Source organism: Hemitrygon akajei, chromosome 6, assembly GCF_048418815.1.
Source record: "Hemitrygon akajei chromosome 6, sHemAka1.3, whole genome shotgun sequence".
NCBI classification, from domain to species: Eukaryota; Metazoa; Chordata; class Chondrichthyes; order Myliobatiformes; family Dasyatidae; genus Hemitrygon; species Hemitrygon akajei.
Genome location: NC_133129.1, coordinates 110,243,089 through 110,262,887, shown reverse-complemented (window position 1 = coordinate 110,262,887; position 19,799 = coordinate 110,243,089). Strand labels below are relative to the sequence as shown.

Below are 19,799 nucleotides of genomic sequence, written 5' to 3'. Positions count from 1 at the left end.
AAACTCCTTATGATATAGGACCGCTAAAAATGTAGACGGAACAATAATAGGAGACATGGAAATGGCAGATGAACTATATGAGTATTTTGCATCAGTCTTCACTAGCAAGTGTTGAAGGGTGTGAGGGAAGAGAAGTGAGTGCAGTTACTATTAAAAGGAGAAGGTGCTCAAAAATCTGAAAGAGCTAAGTCATCTGGGTCAGATGAACTGCATCCTAGGGTTCTGAAAGAAGTAATGGTAGAGATTGTGGAGGTATTAGTAATAATCTTTCAAAAATCATTGTGCCAGAGGACTAGAAAATTGCAAATGTAATTCCACTCTTTAAGAAAAGGAGGAAGGTAGCAGAAAAGAAATTAGACCAGTTAGTCTGACCTCAGTGGTTGGAATAATGTTAGAATCACTTGTTAAGAATGAGGTTATGGAGTACTTGGTGACACAGGACAAGATAGGACAAAGTCAGCATGGTTTCCTTAAGGGGAAATCATGCCTGATGAACCTGTTGGAGGTCTCAAAGAGATTACAAGTAGGATAGATAAAGTGGATGCAGTGGATGTTGTATATCTGGACTTTCAGAAGGCCTTTGACAAAGGGCCACACATGAGAATGCATACCAAGTTAGAGCCCATGGTATTACAGGAAAATTACTGGCTTGGTTATAGCATTGGCTGATTGGTAGGAAGCAACAAGTGGAAATAAAAGGATCCTTTTCTGGTTGGCTGCCAGTGACTAGTGGTGCATCACAGGGGTCATAGGGGTTGGTGTTGGGACCATTTTATTGCTGTATATCAATGATTTAGATGATGGAATAGATGGCTTTGTTGCCAAGTTTGCAGATGATACGAAGATTGGTGGAGGGGCAGGTAGTGTTGAGGAAACAGGTAGGTTAGAAACATAGAACATTACAGCACAGAAACAGGCCTTTTGGCCCTTCTTGGCTGTGCCAAAAAAAATTTCTGCCTAGTCCCACTGACCTGCACCTGGGCCATATCCCTCCAAACCCCTCTCATCCATATACTTGTCCAAGTTTTCCTTAAATGTCAAAAGTGAGCAAGTGAGCCCACATTCACCACTTCATCTGGCAGCTCATTCCACACTCTCACCACCCTCTGCGTGATGAAGCCCCCCCCCCCCAATGTTCCAATGTTCCCTTTAAACTTTTCCCCCTTCACCCATGACCTCTCATTTTTTTCTCATTGAAAAAGGTTGCAGAAGGACTTGGATAGACTAGGAGAATGGGCAAGATAGTGGCAAATGAAATACACTGTTGAAATGCATGGCTATGCACTTTGCTAGAAGAAATGTTCTATAAAGCCCCCCATCAATCTTCTATATTCCAAGAAATAAAGTATTCGCCCACTCAACTTCTCTCTATTAATTAGGTCCTTCAGCTCTGGCAGTATCCTCGTAAATTATCTGTGTACATAATACTCTAATGTAGTCTCAGTATTATCTTCAATAACTGCAACATAATGTCCCTACAATGGCCAGTATGCCAAACATCTTCTGCAGCATCCTGTCTACCAATGATGCACTTTCAGTGAAGTATGATATTTGCACTCCTATCTTTCTGTTCCATAACACTTCCAGGGCCTGACCATGTATAAAGCTTACTCTGCTTTGCCTTCCAAAAATACAACATGTCCAATTTGCCAATCTTTGAACAGTTACCCAGCTGATCAGAAGTTAAAAGTTCAAAATAATTTTACTATCAAAGTAAATAATGGTATTATCATTTGTCACCATATAAAACTCTGAGATTCATTTTCTTGTGACGTACACAATAAATCCAAGAAACATAACAGACTCAATGAAAGATGACACCCAGGATAAACAGACAACAAACTGTGCAAATACAAAAGAAAAAGATCTAATTATAATAAATAATCAATAAATATTGAGAACATGAGATGAAGAGTCCTTGAAAGGGTATCCATAGGTTGTGGGAACTGTTCAATAATGGAGCGAGTGAAATTATCCCCTCTGGTTCAAAAGCCTGATGGTTGAGGGTTAATAATTATTTCTGAACCTGGCAGTGTGGGTCTTGAGGTTGGCAATAGTGAGAAAAGAGCATGGTGTCAGTAGCTGGGGTCCACTGTGATGGTGGATGTTGCTTTCCTGCAACAGCTTTCTGAGTAAATATGCTCAGTGGTGGGTAGGGCATAACTGGTGATAGACTGGGCCATATCCACTATATTTTGTAGGATTCTCTCTTCAAGGGTATTGGTGTTTCCATGCTAGGCTGAGATGCAGTTGGTCAATATACTCTCCACCACACATATATAGAAGTTTGTTAAAATTTTAAATGTTATGCCAAATCTTTTCAAACTTCTAAGATATTACAGACACTGTTGTGCGTCCTTCAAAATTACACTTGTGTGTAGGGTCCAGGACTTCTCTGATATGATAACACTGATGAATTTAAAGTTGCTAACTCTTACCATCTCTGATCCCCTGATGAGGTCTGGCTCATTGACCTCCAGTTTCCTCCTCATGAAGTCAATGATCAGCTCCTTGGTCTCCTTGACAGTGAGTGAGACATTGTTGTGGCACCATTCAAACAGATTTTCAGTCTCCCTCCTATATGCTGATTCAACACCACCTTTGATTCAGCCAACAATAGTGGTGTCATCAGCAAACTTATTGATAGCATTGGAACTGTGCTCAGCCACAAACGTAAAGTGAATTGAGCAAGGGGTTAAGCATACAGCCTTTTCATTAACCTGTGCTGATGAGGATTGTGGAAGATTGTGTTTTTGCCAATCCGATCTGACTGGGGTGTGCAGGTGAGGAAATCAAGCATTCAATTGTACAAGGAGGTCTTGAAGCTTATTGATTAGTTTTGAGGGGACGACGGCATTAAATGCTCAGCTGTAGTTAATAAAGAACATCCTGATGTACAGTGCCTATAAAAAGTATTCACTCCCCTTGGAAGTTTTCATGTTTTATTGTTATACAACGTTAAATCACAATGGATTTAATTTGGCTTTTTTGACACTGAACAACAGGAAAGATTCTTTTGTGTTAAAGTGAAAACAAATTTCTACAAATTGGTCTAAATTTATTACAATTATTAAACATAAAATAATTGATTGCATAATTACTTAACCGCTTCAAGTCAGTATTTAGTAGATGCACCTTTGACAGCAATTACAGCCTTCAGTGTGTGTGGATAGGTCTCTATCAGCTTTGCACCACTGCTATTTTCACCCATTCTTCTTTCCAAAACTGCTCAAGCTCTGTCAGATTGCATGGAGATCATGAGTGAACAGTCCTTTTCAAGTCCTCAATTGGATTGAGATCTGGACTCTGACTTGGCCACTCCTGGACATTAAATTTGTTGTTTGTAAGTCATTCCTGTGTAGCTTTGGCTTTATGCTTGAGGTCATTGTCTTTCTGGAAAACAGATCTTCTCCCAATTCATAGTAATCTTACAAGCTGTATCAGGTTGTCCTCCAGGATTTCCCTGTATTTTGCTGCAGTCATTTTACCCTCTACCTTCACAAGACTTCCAGGGCCTGTTGCAGTGAAGCATTCCCACAGCATGATGCAGCCACCACCATGCTTTTTGATGGGATGCTGTGTTTTTGATGATGTGTGGTGTTTGGTTTATGCCAAACATAGTGTTTAGTCTGATGGCCAAAAATCTCAATTTTGGTTTCATCAGACCATACAACCGTCTTTCAGCTGAGTTCAGAGTCTCCCACATGCCTTCCAGAAAACTCTAGCTGAGATTTCATGTTTTTTTTCCAACAGTGGCTTTCTCTTTCAGCTCCTATAAAGCTGCGACTGGTGAAGCTCCCAGGCAACAGTTGTTGTATGCGCAGTCTCTCCCATCTTAGCCTCAGGGAGTGAAATCACAGAGTCTCTGGGTCCCCTGTTTTGATGGTCAAATCAAGCATAGAATGCATCTGGCAGTGAAGCCCTGTAGTCATCCATGTTTCTTGGTTTCAGCGTATTCAAACCCAGCCATACCTGTTCAGCATCTTTAAGTGATTCAAGTTGGCCTTCTGGAGGTCATAGCTGGACCTCTTGTATCTTACTTGGTCATCAGACCTAAATGCCACTGATTTGGTGCTCAGCAGATTGCAGATCATGGCTTCTGGTTAGGGAAGACATTGAATGTTTTTCTGGAGACAAACTCATTTACGACTATTTTATCAAGTCGGTGACAACTGTGGTACATTCAGTCAGATCCTCTGTGTAGTACAGCACAGTTCACTGACTCAAAGCAATCCTATAGCTGCTCCTCTGTCTCCCTCGATCATCCCTTTGCTGTTTTTATCTCTGGAGCCTTGCTCTTTAGCCTCTTACTGTATATAGGTAGAAGGACAATGAAGTGATAAGATTTCCTGCAATGCAGTCTAGGCATGGATGGTAGGCATTCCGAATCGTAGCAATCAGCTCCTGTCTGAGAGGTGACTTGGATTCACTCTAGTTTGCCTATCGGAACAACAGGTCCACAGTAGATACATTGGCTCTTCACACAACCTGAAACATCCGGATAGCAAAGGTGCATACATCAGGATGCTCTTTATTGATTACAACTCAACATTTAATACCATCATCTCTCAAAACAAATAAGTAATCTCCAAGACCTGGTCCTCAATACCCCTTGTACAACTGGATCCTGGATTTCCTTACTTACAGGCCCCATCCAGTTTGGATTGGTTGGCAAAATCATCACCTCCACAATCTCCATCAGCACAAATGCACCACAGGGCTGTGTGCTTCACCTCCTGCTCTACTTGCTTTGCACCTATGACTGTGTGGCTAAGTACAGTTCCAACACCATATTCAAATTTGTTGATGACACCACTGTTCTGGGCTGTATCAAAGAAGGTGATGAATCAGCATACAGGAGGGAGATTGGATCTGAGTGGGGTCATAACACCAACCTCTCACTAAATGTCAAGAAGACCAAGGAACTGATTATAGACTGCAGGAGAGGGAAACCAGAGGTGCATGATCCAGTTCTCATCAGAGAATCAGCGGTGGAGAGGGTCAGTAACTTTAAATTCTAGGGAGTCACCATCTCAGAGGACTTGTCCTGGGCCCATCATATAAATATAATTGCAAATAAAGCATGGCAGCACCTCTACTTCCTCAGGAGTCTGTGGAGATTTGGTATGACATCAAAAACATTGACAAAGTTCTATAGATGTGCAGTGGTAAGCGTGTTGACTGGCTGCATTATGGCCTGGTATGGGAACACCATTGCCTTTGAATGGAAAATCCTACAACAGGTAGTGGATTCGACCGAGTACATAATGAGTAAAGCCCTCCCAAGCACTGAGCACATGTACATGTACGGAGAAAAGCAGCATCCATCAAAGACCATGCTCTTGTTAGGCAGAAGGTACAAGTGCCTCAGGACTTGAGCCGCCAAATTCAAGAACCACTACTACCCCTCAACCATCAAGCTCTTAAACAAAAGAGGATAATTACACTCATCTATTTAGATGTTCCCACAACCAATTATCTCACTATAAGGACTCTTTATTGCATGCTTTCATTATTTATTGCTATTTATTTATAGTTGCATTTCAAGTTTGTTGTCTTCTATGCTCTTACTCTTTCATTGATCCTATTTATGATTTGCTCAGTATGCCTGCAGGAAAAAGAACCTCAGGGTTGTATGTGGTGACATGTATGTATTCTGATAATAAATTTTACTTTGAACTTTAGTAGTGATCAAGTGTATTGGGACCCTTGGTGCTGCAAGCGATATGTTGATGATAACTGGACAGAGATTTTTTTCAAACAAGTCTGATGATTCCACAACTATGATTTGAAAGCTGTTTCTTGTTTGTTGATTCAATATCTTGAGTGCTCACATAATGTCAGCCTTTGGCAGTATATAAACTGTGGTCAGGATAATGGAGGAGAACTCTCTTGACACTTAGATGTTCCAGGTTGGGAGAACAAGGTTGTGACAAAATGGCTAAATCCAAGCACCACAACAGTTTATTATGAAACTCAGAGTCCCTTTTTTATCCTTCTCTAAATCAGCAGTCTGGTCCACCCTGTATATCAAGAAGCCCTTGGGACCTACCGACATATCTGGCATGTCCAGATTCAGCCATGTCTTTGCAAAACACCTATTCATCATCAATACACTTATATACCATGATCTGTACATGCACGAACACATTGGTTCCTATCCTGGGATAATTTAGAGCCAGAAGCATAAAATCATTACGCTAGTTAGCAAAGAAACTTAAAAACCATGCTGAAAATTGAATTCATTCTTTTTATTGCAGGGTGACACCGCCTTTTGCCCATTCTGGGATTATGATTGAGAATGTCAGTAATTACACCCGAATTACAGCAAAGATTGGCTTGGTTGTCACTTGGAATGGAGATGATGCCCTGGAGGTATGTGAATCCCAAGATCAATCAAGCAGCATATAAAGCGTGTTTTACAAGAAATTTCCTGCGTTTCAAATTCCTTACCATCACTAAACGATGGATGTTGGGTTTCCTGCTTTTTGTTTTGTTACTTCATTGTTTTTTTTTACACAGGGTGAATTTGTTTTTTCATGACTATGCATTTATTGTGATTACTGGACATGTTGTGTCATCCACATTCAGTACCTTGAGAAATATTTTTGTCCATGCAAATACTGTGGCATTGAGATCAGGTCACAGACTTGTAGTGAGTGACTTCCTTTTGCCAGAATAGTGTAGGTCTGGAGAGACCTAAACTGTGCAATGATGAGAGGGTGATTGATAGGTGCTGTGAGAAAATATTTGCTAGGAAAGGACACATGTATTTGCCATCTTTTTCTTCAGGTGGTAGAGTATTTCAAATCTGGCAGGAGCCATAAGACCATAAGATATAGGAGATTTAAGCCATTTGGCCCATCAGGTCTGCCCCGCCATCTCATCATGGCTGATCCATTTTCCCTCCCAGCCCCAATCTCCAGCCTTCTCCCCATATTCCTCCTTGCTCTGACTAATCAAGAATCTATCAACATCTGTCTTAAATATACTCAATGACTTGGCCTGCACAGCAGCCTTTGGCAATGAATTCCACAGATTTACCATTATCTGTGAAAGAAGCTCATCTCAGTTCTAAAAGGACACCTTTTGAGGCTGTATCCTCTAGTCTGAGACATCCCCACTATAGAAAACATCCTCTCCACATCCACTCTATCAAGACCTTCCAACATTCATTAGATTTCAATGAGATCAGCCCTCATTCTTTTGAATTCCAGTGAATATAGGCCTAGAGCCATCAAATGCTTTTCATATGATAAGCCTTTCCATCCCAGATAATTTTTGTGAACCTCCTCGGAACCCTCTCCAATGTCAGCACATCCTTTCTCAGATAAAAGGCTCTAAACTGCTCACAATACTCCAAGTGAGGCCTCACCAGTGCTTTATAAAGCATCAACATTACATCCTTACTTTGAAATTCTAGTCCTCCTGAAATGAATGCTGACATCACAATTGCCTTCCTCACCACAGACTCAACCTGCAAATTAACCTTTAGGGAATCATGCACAAGACTCCCAAGTTCCTTTACCCCTCATAACTTTGAATTTTCTCTCCACTTATTTCTTCCACCAAAATACATGACCATACACATCCTGACACTGTCTTCCAGCTTCCACTTCTTGGCCCCATTTGCCTAATCCGTAGCGTTTCTTCTTCAAAACTACCTGCCCCTCTGACTACTTTTGTATCATCCACAAGCTTTGCAACAAAGCCCTCAATTCCATCATCCAAGTCATTGACATATAATGTAAAAAGCATTCCCAACACAGATCCCTGTGGAACACTACTACTCACCAGCAATCAACCAGAAAAAGGCCCCCTTTATTCCCATTCTTTTCCTCCTATCAATCAGCAACTGCTTTATCCATGCTAATATCTTTCCTGTAATACAATGGGCTCTTGTTAAGCAGCCTCATATCAAAGGAAAAGTCTTGAAGAATTAAATCAAACCGGATGGTAGCACTGCACTAATTATATGTTTGTGATGCAGGATTGAGTACTTAAGCCTGGATCTGCATGCCTAGCTATAGGGCTATTTGTCTAGGATGATGTCAACCATAAGGGGAGAATCTTACCTCATGACTTATAGGCAGTGAAATGCTATGAGACTCATCTGAATCAGTTTAGTAAAAGCTATGGCTACAAATGCAAGTCAAACACTGAGAAGGCAGCAGCAACTAACTTACTTCCTGACACCAATTCCCTTTTCCACCGATTGCAGGGCACATATTAGGAGAAAATAACCATAGAACAGCACAGAAACAGGCCATCTCGGACCTTCTAGTCCGTGCTGAATGCTTACACTCATCTAGTCCCACCAACCTGCACAGCCCATAACCCTCCATTTCTTTCCTGTCCATGCACCTATTCAATTTTACTTTAAATGACAATGCCAAGCCTGCCTCTACCACTTCTACTGGAAGCACATTTCACAGAGCTACCACTCTCTGAGTAAAGAAGTTCCCCCTCGTGTTACCCCTAAACTTTTGCCCCTTAACTCTCAAATCATGTCCTCTTGTTTGAATTTCCCCTACTCTCAATGGTAAAAGCCTATCCACGTCAACTCTATCTATCCACCTCATAATTTTAAATACCTCTATTAAGTCCCCCTTCAACCTTCTACACTCCAAAGAATAAGGACCTAACTTGTTCAACCTTTCTCCGTAACCTGGTGCTGAAACCCAGGTAACATTCTAGTAAATCTTCTCTGTGCTCTCTCTATTTTGTTGACATCTTTCCGACAATTTGGTGACCAGAACTGTACACAATACTCCAAATTTGGCCTTACCATTGCCTGGTACAATTTTAACATTACATCCCAACTCCTATACTCAATGCTCTGATTTATAAAGGCCAGCATACCAAAAGCTTTCTTCACCACCCTATCCACATGAGATTCCACCTTCAGGAAACTATGCACCATTATTCCTAGATCACTCTTCTGTTGCATTCTTCAATGCCCTACCATTTACTATATATGTCCTATTTTGATTAGTCCTACCAAAATGTAGCACCTCACACTTATCAGCATTAAACTCCATCTGCCATCGTTCAGCCCACTCTTCTAACTGGCCTAAATCTCTCTGCAAGCTTTGAAAACCTACTTCGTTATCCACAATGCCACCTATCTTAGTATCATCTGCATACTTACTAATTCAATTTATCACCCCATCATCCAGATCATTAATGTATATGGCAAACAACATTGGACCCAGTACAGATCCCTGAGGCACACCACTAGTCACCAGCCTCCAACCTAACGACGAGTTATCCACCACTACTCTCTGGCATCTCCCATGTAGCCACTGTTGAATCCATTTTCCTGCTTCAATATTAATACCTAACGATTGAACCTTCCTAACTAACCTCCCCTGTGGAACCTTCTCAAAGGCCTTACTGAAGTCCATATAGACAACATCCACTGTTTTACCCTTGTCAACTTTCCTAGTAACCTCTTCAAAAAGTTCAATAAGATTTGTCAAACATGACCTTCCATGCACAAATCCATGTTGACTGTTCCTAATCAGACCCTGTCTATCTAATTATATATACCATCTCGAAGAATACTTTCCATTAATTTACCCACCACCGATGTCAAACTGACAGGCCTATAATTGCTAGGTTTACTCTTAGAACCCTTTTTAAACAATGGAACAACATGAGCAATACGCCAATCCTCCAGCACCATCCCCGTTTCTAATGACATTTGAACTATTTCTGTCACAGTCCCTGCTATTTCTACACTAACTTCCCTCAAGGTCCTAGGGAATATCCTGTCAGGACCTAGAGATTTATCCACTTTTATATTCATTAAAAGTGCCAGTACTTCCTCCGCTTTAATCGTCATAGTTTCCATAACTTCCCTACTTGTTTCCCTTACCTTACACAATTCAATATCCTTCTCCTTAGTGAATACCGAAGAAAAGAAATTGTTCAGAATCTCCCACATTTCTTTTGGCTCCACACGTAGCTGTCCACTCAGATTCTCTAAGGGACCAATTTTATCTCTCACTATCCTTTTGTTATTACTGTAGAAACCCTTTGGATTTATTTTCACCTTACTTGCCAAAGCAGCCTTATATCTTCTTTTAGCTTTTCTAATTTCTATCTTCAGATTATTTTTACATTCTTTATATTCCTCAAGCACCTTATTTACTCCATGCTGCCTATATTTATTGTAGATATCTCTTTTTTTCCAAACCAAGTTTCCAATATCCCTTGAAAACCATGGCTTTCTCAAACTTTTAACCTTTCCTTTCAACGTAACAGGAACATAAAGATTCAGTACCCTCAAAATTTCACCTTTAAATGACCTCCATTTCTCTATTACATCCGTCCCATAAAACAAATTCTCCCAATCCACTCTTTCTAAATCCTTTCGCAGCTTCTCAAAGTTAGCCTTTCTCCAATCAAAAATTTCAACCCCAGGTCCGGTCCTATCCTTCGCCATAATTATATTGAAACTAATGGCATTGTGATCACTGGACCTGAAGTGCTCCCCAACACAGACCTCCGTCACCTGACCTATTTCATTCCCGAACAGGAGATCCAACACTGCCCCTTCTCTAGTTGGTACCTCTATGCATTGTTGCAAAAAACTATCCTGCACACATTTTACAAACTCCAAACCATCCAGCCCTTTTACAGTATGGGCTTCCCAGTTAATGTGTGGAAAATTAAAATCTCCCACAATCACAACCCTGTTACTACAAATCTCTGCTACCTGCTTACAAATTTTCTCCTTCAATTCTCGCTCCCCATTAGGTGGTCTATAATACACCCCTATAAGTGTTACTACACCTTTCCCATTCCTCAAATCCACCCAAACACCCAAATATAAATAGAACACGTTATTCGTTCTAAGAGCACCTCCCAAACCCACAATCTGTACCACCAATTGTATTAGAATCCCACTATCTGCAAAGTACATATAGAAAGATAGATAGATACTTTATTGATCCCAAAGGAAATTACATTGTCACATTAGCATTACAAGTTACTTCACTTGGAAATATCAACATCACTTGGAAATTTCTTTCTACTCTTTCATCATTATGAATCCTGATCTTGGAACTCCCTCCTGATCAGCGCTGTGAGTACATCCTCACCAGTAAGATTACAGCAATTTAAGGCTCACCACCACCTTATCCATGGCAATTAGGAACAGGCAATAAATGCTTGCCTTGCCGGTCATGTCCAGATCCTGAAAATGAACAAATAAAGCAATGGTGCCTAAATATTCAGCTTTTTTCAAAGCTTTCTTACTGAAAACAATTATATTTTTTATAACTTACTTGAAATGAGACTGAGAGTACTTTTCTAAAAGTATTCTTTCTTTTGCATTAGCTTGAACTGAGTCAGCGGTTCGTCAATACAACTTGCGGATTATGTGGTGACTTTAATGGCATACGTGATAATGAATTTTTTTCAAATGGTATGTATAATGGATAGCATTTAGTTGTAATTTAGTTAATATTGGATGCATAGCATTTATTCATTGTCCATCACTCATTACAGGCTATCACCTGACTGCTATCCAGTATGGAAATTTGCAAAAACTGAATGGCCCCACAGAACAATGCAAGGATGTGCCATCTGACAGTGCAAAAAATTGTTCAGAATTTGTGAGTGGGTCATTCTCTTTCATTCATCTCCACCTCCTATAGTCAATTTAATTCACGGAAACCTTTCTGTCAATGATACAACTGATGTTCACAGGTTTAAAAAATGGTTTCTTTCCACTGCAGGCAATCCCCATGTTATAGAGGATAGATGCCCTACTAGATAACGGTCCTTTCAATGATTTTCTATGATGTTAAACTGTATCATGTGTGTATACACCTAAAAATTAGAGTTGACAAATAGATTTTATTTACTAATTTCTTTACATAAATCCATTAACACAAATTTTATTCCATATCTGAAATTTTTTGATAGCAATTTGTGAATTCTGTAAAGGTGAATTCCCATTACCTGAATGGCCGTTATATGAGTGGAGTGTCACCTGTAGCATTCTATAGTCGGATAAAGCCTTAGGTCATTTCTTGGTATTTATATATCTAGCTATTTGTTTATTTATTTATTTAACTAACCATTGATTGAAAGACAGCACAGAAAATGCCCTTCACGCTGAACTGACCAGCAATCCCCGCCTAATCACAGGACAATTTACAGTGACCAATTAACCTATGACCGATATGCCTTTGGATTGTGGGAGGAAGCCGGAGCACCCAGAGGAAACCCACATGGTGACAGGGAGTATCTACAAACTTCTTACAGACAATGGCAGGATTTGGACCCAGGTCACTGGTGCTGTGCTAACCATATTAACATCGTGTCGTCTTTTTGTACCAAGAAAATAAAATTCCTGACATTTTTTTCTCAATAAGTATACTTCTGTCCTGATTTCTGTGGATGGAAATAATTCATACAGAGTCTGGAGTTTACCTTCGGAACAGATTTTCTCTTTATTTCAAGCTGATGTCAACAGGGAAGTCACTCATCCTAAACTGAGTGGTCCTCCATCCAAAGTTTTCATTATTCTTACACTATTTCTAATTTACTTCCCCACCTCTCTCTACTTAAGTTCTTTGTAGCGCCAAGCTTCAGGAACTATGTTCTATGTGAGCTGTGTACAGTTCCACTTTTAACTTGTATATACAATGGTAAGCCTCCATCCTAGAGTTTCATGAAAACAGGCATGAATTTACTATACAGCAAACACGAGGAAATCTGCAGATGCTGGAAATTAAAACAACGCACACAAAATGCTGGTGGAACACAGCAGGCCAGGCAGCATCTATAAGGAGAAGCACTGTCGACGTTTCGGGCTGAGACCCTTCGTCAGGACTAACTGAAAGGAGAGATACTAAGAGATTTGAAAGTAGTGTGGGGAGGGGGAAATACGAAATGATAGGAGAAGACCGGAGGGGGTGGGATGAAGCTCAGGGCTGGAAAGGTGATTGGCGAAAGTGATACAGAGCTGGAAAAGGGAAAGGATCATGGGAGAAAGAAGGGGGGGAAGTAGCAGAGGGAGATGGAGAACAGGCAGAGTGATGGGCAGAGAGAGAGATAAAAACAACTAAATATGTCAGGGATGGGGTAAGAAGGGGAGGAGGGGCATTAACGGAAGTTAGAGAAGTCAATGTTCATGCCATCAGGTTGGAGGCTACCCAGCCGGTATATAATGTGTTGTTCCTCCAACCTGAGTTTGGATTCATTTTGACAGTTGAGGAGGCCATGGATAGACATATCAGAATGGGAATGGGACGTGGAATTAAAATGTGTGGCCACAGGGAGATCCTGCTTTCTCTGGCGGACCGAGCGTAGGTGTTCAGCAAAATGGTCTCCCATTTCCATTAATGCCCCTCCTCCCCTTCTTGTCTGTTTTTTTTTCTCTCTCTCTCTGCCCATCACTCTGCCTGTTCTCTATCTCCCTCTGGTGCTTCCCCCCACCCTTTTCTTTCTCCCGAGGCCTCCTGTCCCATGATCCTTTCCCTTCTCCAGCTCTATATCACTTTTGCCAATCACCTTTCCAGCCCTTAGCTTCATCCCACCCCCTCCGGTCTTCTCCTATCATTTTGCATTTCCTCCTCCTCCTACTACTTTCAAATCTCTTAGTATCTCTCCTTTCAGTTAGTCCTGACGAAGGGTCTCAGCCCGAAACGTCAACAGTGCTTCTCCTTATAGATGCTGCCTGGCCTGCTGTGTTCCACCAGCATTTTGTGTGTGATGAGTTTACTATAGTTCACATTGGCCTGCAGTTTGTGGCTCCACCCAGTCAAGACTGTTACAGATGTTCATTGCCTTATCCCTACCCAGCAGGGCCCTTTTACCTCACCTCTGCATGGTCATTGCTCCATCTCTCTCTGCTGCAGTACAGAATCAATTTCCTATTCTGAATCAGGAGTTGCTGGGCAGTGTGGCTTGAAAGGCTGGGAAGGCCAGTTCTGTGCTGTATCTCTAAATAAATCAATACAATTAAAACCTTGTTTTGCAAGATGTGTGTGTGTGTGTGTGTGTGTGTGTGTGTGTGTGTGTGTGTGTGTGTGTGTGTGTGTGTGTGTGTGTGTGTGTGTGTGTGTGTGTGTGTGTGTGTGTGTGTGTGTGTGTGTGTGCGTGTACACACATATATGCATATATCCATTTTAAAAATATATATATAAAATAGAAAATCAATAACAAAGTGCACAATACAGTTACTGAAAAAGTACAGTGCAGGCAGATGTCAGAAATTAGATTTAAAATAGTAAAGCAATTATAATAGAAGCAATACATAGATCCGCAGAGCAGCTTGGCCCCACGCTCTGGGGCCATCTTGCAGTTTGAATGGTTAATGCGGATGTCTTAGGGTTAGCCTGCATTACAGAGAAGGTACTAGATGCGTTAAGATGTATGTAGGGAGGTAAATTTCCAGGGCTAGATAGCAAATATCCAAAATCACCCTGGGAAGCTAGAGAAGAAAATGCGGGACTCTGATTGAGTTATATGCATCTTCATTAGTGATGGATGAGATTCCAGAAGACTGGAGTTTGCTAATGCTGTGACTTTATTTAGAAAGGGCTGCAGAGTAAAACTAGGGAACCACAAACCAGAAAGCCTAGCATTTGCAATAGGTACTGGAGAAGACTGCAAGAGAAAATGACTGATTAAGTTGGGCTTTGTGTATGACAGATCACGCCTCAAGGATTTGATTGAACTTTTTGACAAAGTAACCAAAAAGTTTAATGAGGGCAGTAGACATAGTGAATGCATTAATATTTTACACTTTTCTTGAGAGAAGTAGTTACCAAGCTCATGAATAAGTAACCATTTTACAGGATGATGTACAGAGAGATACTGGGGTCCAAGTCCACAGCTCCTTGAAAGTGGCTGTACAAGTTTACAGCATGGCAAAGAAGGTACTTCATGTTTACCTTCATTAGTCAAGAGTTCAGGAGTCGGAAATTATACTACAGCTTTATAAAACTGATTTGGCTGCATCTGGAGAATTGCATTCTACTCTGGTCACCTCATTACAGATATGGACAGATTAATTTAATTAGGCATCATTAACTCGACTAATTCAGCATAACATGGTGGGTCGAAGGGCTTGTTTCTGTACTGAATTCTGATTTTCATTCCTATCCCCATTAAATAATTTGCCTTTACAGAAATCTGTATGTGAAAGTATACTCTCAAGGCCAGAGTTTTCTAGCTGCTACAACATACTAGATGTATCATCCTTCATCAAGAGCTGCACACTGGACTTGTGCCTGTGCACAAATTTGAATAAATCATCATCCTGCCTCTGTGAAACCTTGTCAGAGTTTTCTAGACAGTGTGCCCATGTTGGAGGGAAACCAGCCAACTGGAGAGGGAAAGATTTATGTGGCAAGTACTTTCCAAAACAATCTCCCCCATTCTATTTGTTTTATTCCTGATGTGTTTATTTATATATGTAAATGGCGATGAATCTAAAGCAGGTCATTTTCCCTCTCTTTAGAGGAGACATGCCAGCTAAATATGATCTATGAAGAATGCGGAACTTCATGTGCAGATACCTGTTCAAATCCTTACAGGAGTCAGATGTGTGGCGACCATTGTGTTGATGGCTGCTTCTGCCCTCCCGGTAAGATACCAAACATCAGAAAATATCATGGCTTGTGATTATATTTTCCTGCTCTGACGTGGGCATAGAATAAGCTTCATATGACCATATAACATTTTGGTTAATGGTATCTAGACCATCACACATTCAACAGAAAATGTTTTATTGTTCTGCTTCATGACTTTTAGATGTCCATTGCCAGTATTTTATGGTAATGTGGTGCTTAACTCCATGTTTTGTGACCATCGTGGAGAATGAGGGCTTGGTGAGGTTTGGGAATTTGCCAAACAGTCGACTAAACTCAGATGCAGTCGTATACGCACTTGACAGAGTTGTTGAGGAGAAGCAGGGTAATGACTCAAAGTTCTTGACATTCATAAGCCAGCAGTTCTTAAGATCGACCAACAGTCCTTGGACACACAGAAAATCTGCAATGAGCAGAGGTTTAGCCACTTTAGTCAGGACGAAGTCCCATGTGTAATGTCACTCACTGAAGCAGAGCATCACCCATCCTGTTCCACAAGTCTGTATCAACCTCCGGTGAGGTTCTGTTGCTCTTTACCTTCTCATTAATAGGTGATGCCAGCAGCACACTCACTTGAGCACCAACATCACACAAGAAGGGTCGCCCTGAACGGGTGTCCATAATGTACAGCAGACGTCTGATGTACCAGTGTGCTTACACTGTTGAAGCTGGAAGGCAGTCGGCACTCTCTAGCATTCGTACCAAAGTGAGCATAGCAAAAACACAGGCCCGGGGTCATCAGCTCCGTAGCCCCAGGCGTCCTTACATTGGGGGCTTTGCTGACCGGGTTTATTGAAGTAGAGAAAGGAGTTGGAATGATGCACCACTGCCTGGCTGAGAGTAGACTATTAGCTGTTTTAGCAAGCTCCGTATAGTCCTTCACAGTGCATTAGTGAGAGCTATGCTAACTTCATCAGTCATTCGCTGCATGAAGAGTTCTTTAAGAATAAAACAAGAATGGTGATTTCCCAGGACAGACAGCCGCACTCAGACTCCAATAGTCTAAAAAGTCTGAAAAAGTTGAGTTTTCGGTGATCGGTATTTATCGTGTTCAGGCAGCTATTCAAGCAGACACTCTCGCAGACATGGAATTGTTGAGCAATGCTACCACAGATAGAATTTGGTGCTGTTGGCAGAGATTTCTCATAGATCAGCTTGTACGAACCATGTGATGGCATTTTGTTACCAATACTCCGGCAGTTTGAAAGCAACTGTGTTGGCCAACATGTTTACTAACTCTGGAATTGTCCTAGAGCATTGGGGTTACCAATGTAAGTTTTCGCAAATAAAAAGAAGTGAGGTGTTTTAAGTTTAATAAACCCATGAAACATTTTATTGAACTCCAAAACCCAAACACAAAAGTGTGCTAAAAATATTTACGTAACATTATCATCTCTTAGAGCGTAGCTACAAATTATGTACATTTCTCCCAATTATGGTAGCCTACAAAATATGTTGTAAGTTGCAGAGGAAGGGAAAGGGGAGAGGAGAACAAAAGGAAATCACAGTATCTGTGAAAAGATGGAAGGCAAGTCACAAAGAATTATAAACTAATGATTGTGCATGCAGAATTCCAGTTTTATAATGAGGAGGCATCTAGGTGTATACCCACATGAAGGTGGTGTGATGATGGAATCTTCCAAATGAATACCATTGAATCTGTCTGTATTACCTTTATCTTTCACTGTAAGAAAGCACACACCATGGACATACCTACACTGCTCTATTTACAGAATTTTCAGGACACTTCCATGTTCTGCTTCACAATTGGGATGCGATTGATTGTGGAGAAGGTGTTTGTGAAGAGTCAAAGGACAGAGGCATCAAGAACATTAGCAACTCAGTGTGCAATTAGCAGAGTCAATCCATTTTCTTCCTGATTATTTATTTATTATTTCCTTCCCCTGAAAATACACTAACTGACAAACTCACAGCTTGAGAGCTCCAACCACTGGCTAGAGGAAGTGGCAGTGAGTGTGGACAACTTTGAACAACATTTGCCTTGCCAGCGCTAGATCAAATATTCGATGCTCATCGTGAGCTGATTATCAGTTGTCAGACACCTCCTGCTAACACCACAGTGCCACTGCTAACCACACAAGCCTGGCTTTGAAGAAGACAGTGCAACTCTATTTCTGCCATTGCCACCTTGAGATTTGTGTCAGCTGTGGGACCAGCTTGAGAGCAGCAGTACTCTGCTCCTTCCTGATGAGATCAAAGTGTAGTCCTGTTGGTATCTCTCTGCTCCAGGCAACATCTACTGCAGGTATCAACAAGCAGACTCCTGACTGAGACTCCTGAGAGTCCACTGAGCCGGACTCTTACTCTATCTCAGTGGAAGCAATTGACATGAGCTTCCCTGACGATTTACTGTTAAAGACGGAGGAAAGGAAATGTTAAGGTAGCAAGATGGAAAGATAAGTATAAACAAGAGAAAATGTGCAAATGCTGGAAATCTAAGCAACAGACACAAAATGCTGCAGGAACTCACCAGGCCCAGCAGCACCAATGGAAAAGGGTACATTCAACATTTCAGGCCAAAACCCTTCAGAAGGCCTGGAGAAAAAAGATGAGGAGTAGAGTTAAAAGGTGATGAGAGATGAAGAAGAAACAAAATGATAGGTGAAACTGGGAGAGGGAGCGGTGAAGTAGAGAACTGTGAAGTTGATTGGTGAGAGAGATACAGGATTGAAGGGGGAATCTAATAGGAGAAGACAGAGGCCATGGAAGAAAAGGGGGAGGAGCAAAGGTTGGTGATAGGCAGGCAAAGAGATAAGATGAGAGAGAGGAAAAGGGATGAGGAATGGTAAGGGGATGGGGGGGGGACATTACCGAAAGTTTGAGAAATGGACGTTCATGCCATCAGGTTGGAGGCTACCCAGATGGAATACAAGATGTTGTTCCTCAAACCTGAGTGTGGCCTCGTCACGACAGTCAAGGAGGCCATGGATAGACATTTCAGAATGGGAAGTGGAATTAAAATGAATTATAGATGGCATTATACTTGAAATTATGTTATAATGTTGAATACAACATTAACCGTTATAATGTGGCATTAATGCTAACTGAACAATACTGGACAATATTTATATCTATTGAAGTCTAACTTCAGTTCTTTTAAATTTAGGTACTGTTTTGGATGATATCTCCAACGGTGGATGCATTGCAAGGGAACAGTGTCCTTGTACCTACAATGGATTGTCCTATGCAACTGGAAAGTCTTATTCCACCAAGTGCAGTAAATGGTAATAAACCTTTAACTTGACCTTTGCTAAACAGTATATTTTCAGTTCTGTCTTTTTCCAGTTGTTATATCTTCATCTTCATTTATGAAAAGAACATTTCTAACATTGTCTTTTCAACCTGTTAGTGTTTGCAGTGGAGGACAATGGTCCTGTACTGAACTATCCTGCCCTGGCGTCTGTTCCATTGAAGGAGGCTCTCACATTAACACATTTGATGAAAACCATTACACGTTCCATGGAAGGTGCTATTATGTTCTTGCTAAGGTAAGAACTTTAATGACTTGGTAACTATTAAAATGGAGGTTCAGTAACTTTACTCCATCAGAGTTGTTGTTTTATTACTGGCTGTACAAGATGTTACAGAGATTTCTTCTTTGTAGCTTGGCTTTGGCTTTAGTGCAGTATTCAAATTCTAGCAGCATTTTTCAGTGTTAATGTATTGGCAAATCATATTCATAAAACAATGATGACATAAATCACTTCCTTGCCATATTCATTGTATACACAAGTGCGAAGAAATGAAAATCTAGCTAGCCATTATAATACCAGAGAGTGCATTGAAGTGCAGAGTGAAAAGTTGTTGATGACTGTTGAGATTTGTTTAGTGGGTATAGATTCTCTCCAGAGTAAAGATGGTACGTGAGACTGTGTTACTAACCAGCTCATTAGTGCCAATGTGTCGACTGTTTTCCTTAAGACACTATCAGGGTCATGGCTCTATGCAACAGTAGACAAAGGGAATCAACCAGTTCTGCATGTTGGATAATTATAAGTTCAAACAACTGAACATAAAGACCATAAGACATTGGAGCAGAATTAGGCCATTCAGCCCATCGAGTCTGCTGCACCATTCCATCATGGCTGAAACCTGATCCCTCTTAACTCCAAACACCTGCTTTCTCACTGTATCTTTTGATGCCCTGACCAATCAGTAAATGAT

The 19,799-nt window shown here is 41.0% G+C and overlaps 1 protein-coding gene across 1 annotated transcript in view; it reads left to right on the top strand.

Moving 5' to 3' along the window:
- Positions 1–19,799, top strand: part of LOC140729829 (uncharacterized) — a 239,444-nt gene that overhangs the window by 9,846 nt on the left and 209,799 nt on the right. The window contains exons 4-10 of the mRNA XM_073050042.1: positions 6,261–6,375; positions 11,347–11,434; positions 11,518–11,624; positions 15,153–15,372; positions 15,485–15,610; positions 18,742–18,859; positions 18,985–19,123. Coding sequence (XP_072906143.1) covers positions 6,261–6,375; positions 11,347–11,434; positions 11,518–11,624; positions 15,153–15,372; positions 15,485–15,610; positions 18,742–18,859; positions 18,985–19,123 — 913 coding nt within the window. The remainder of the gene's footprint in view (positions 1–6,260; positions 6,376–11,346; positions 11,435–11,517; positions 11,625–15,152; positions 15,373–15,484; positions 15,611–18,741; positions 18,860–18,984; positions 19,124–19,799) is intronic.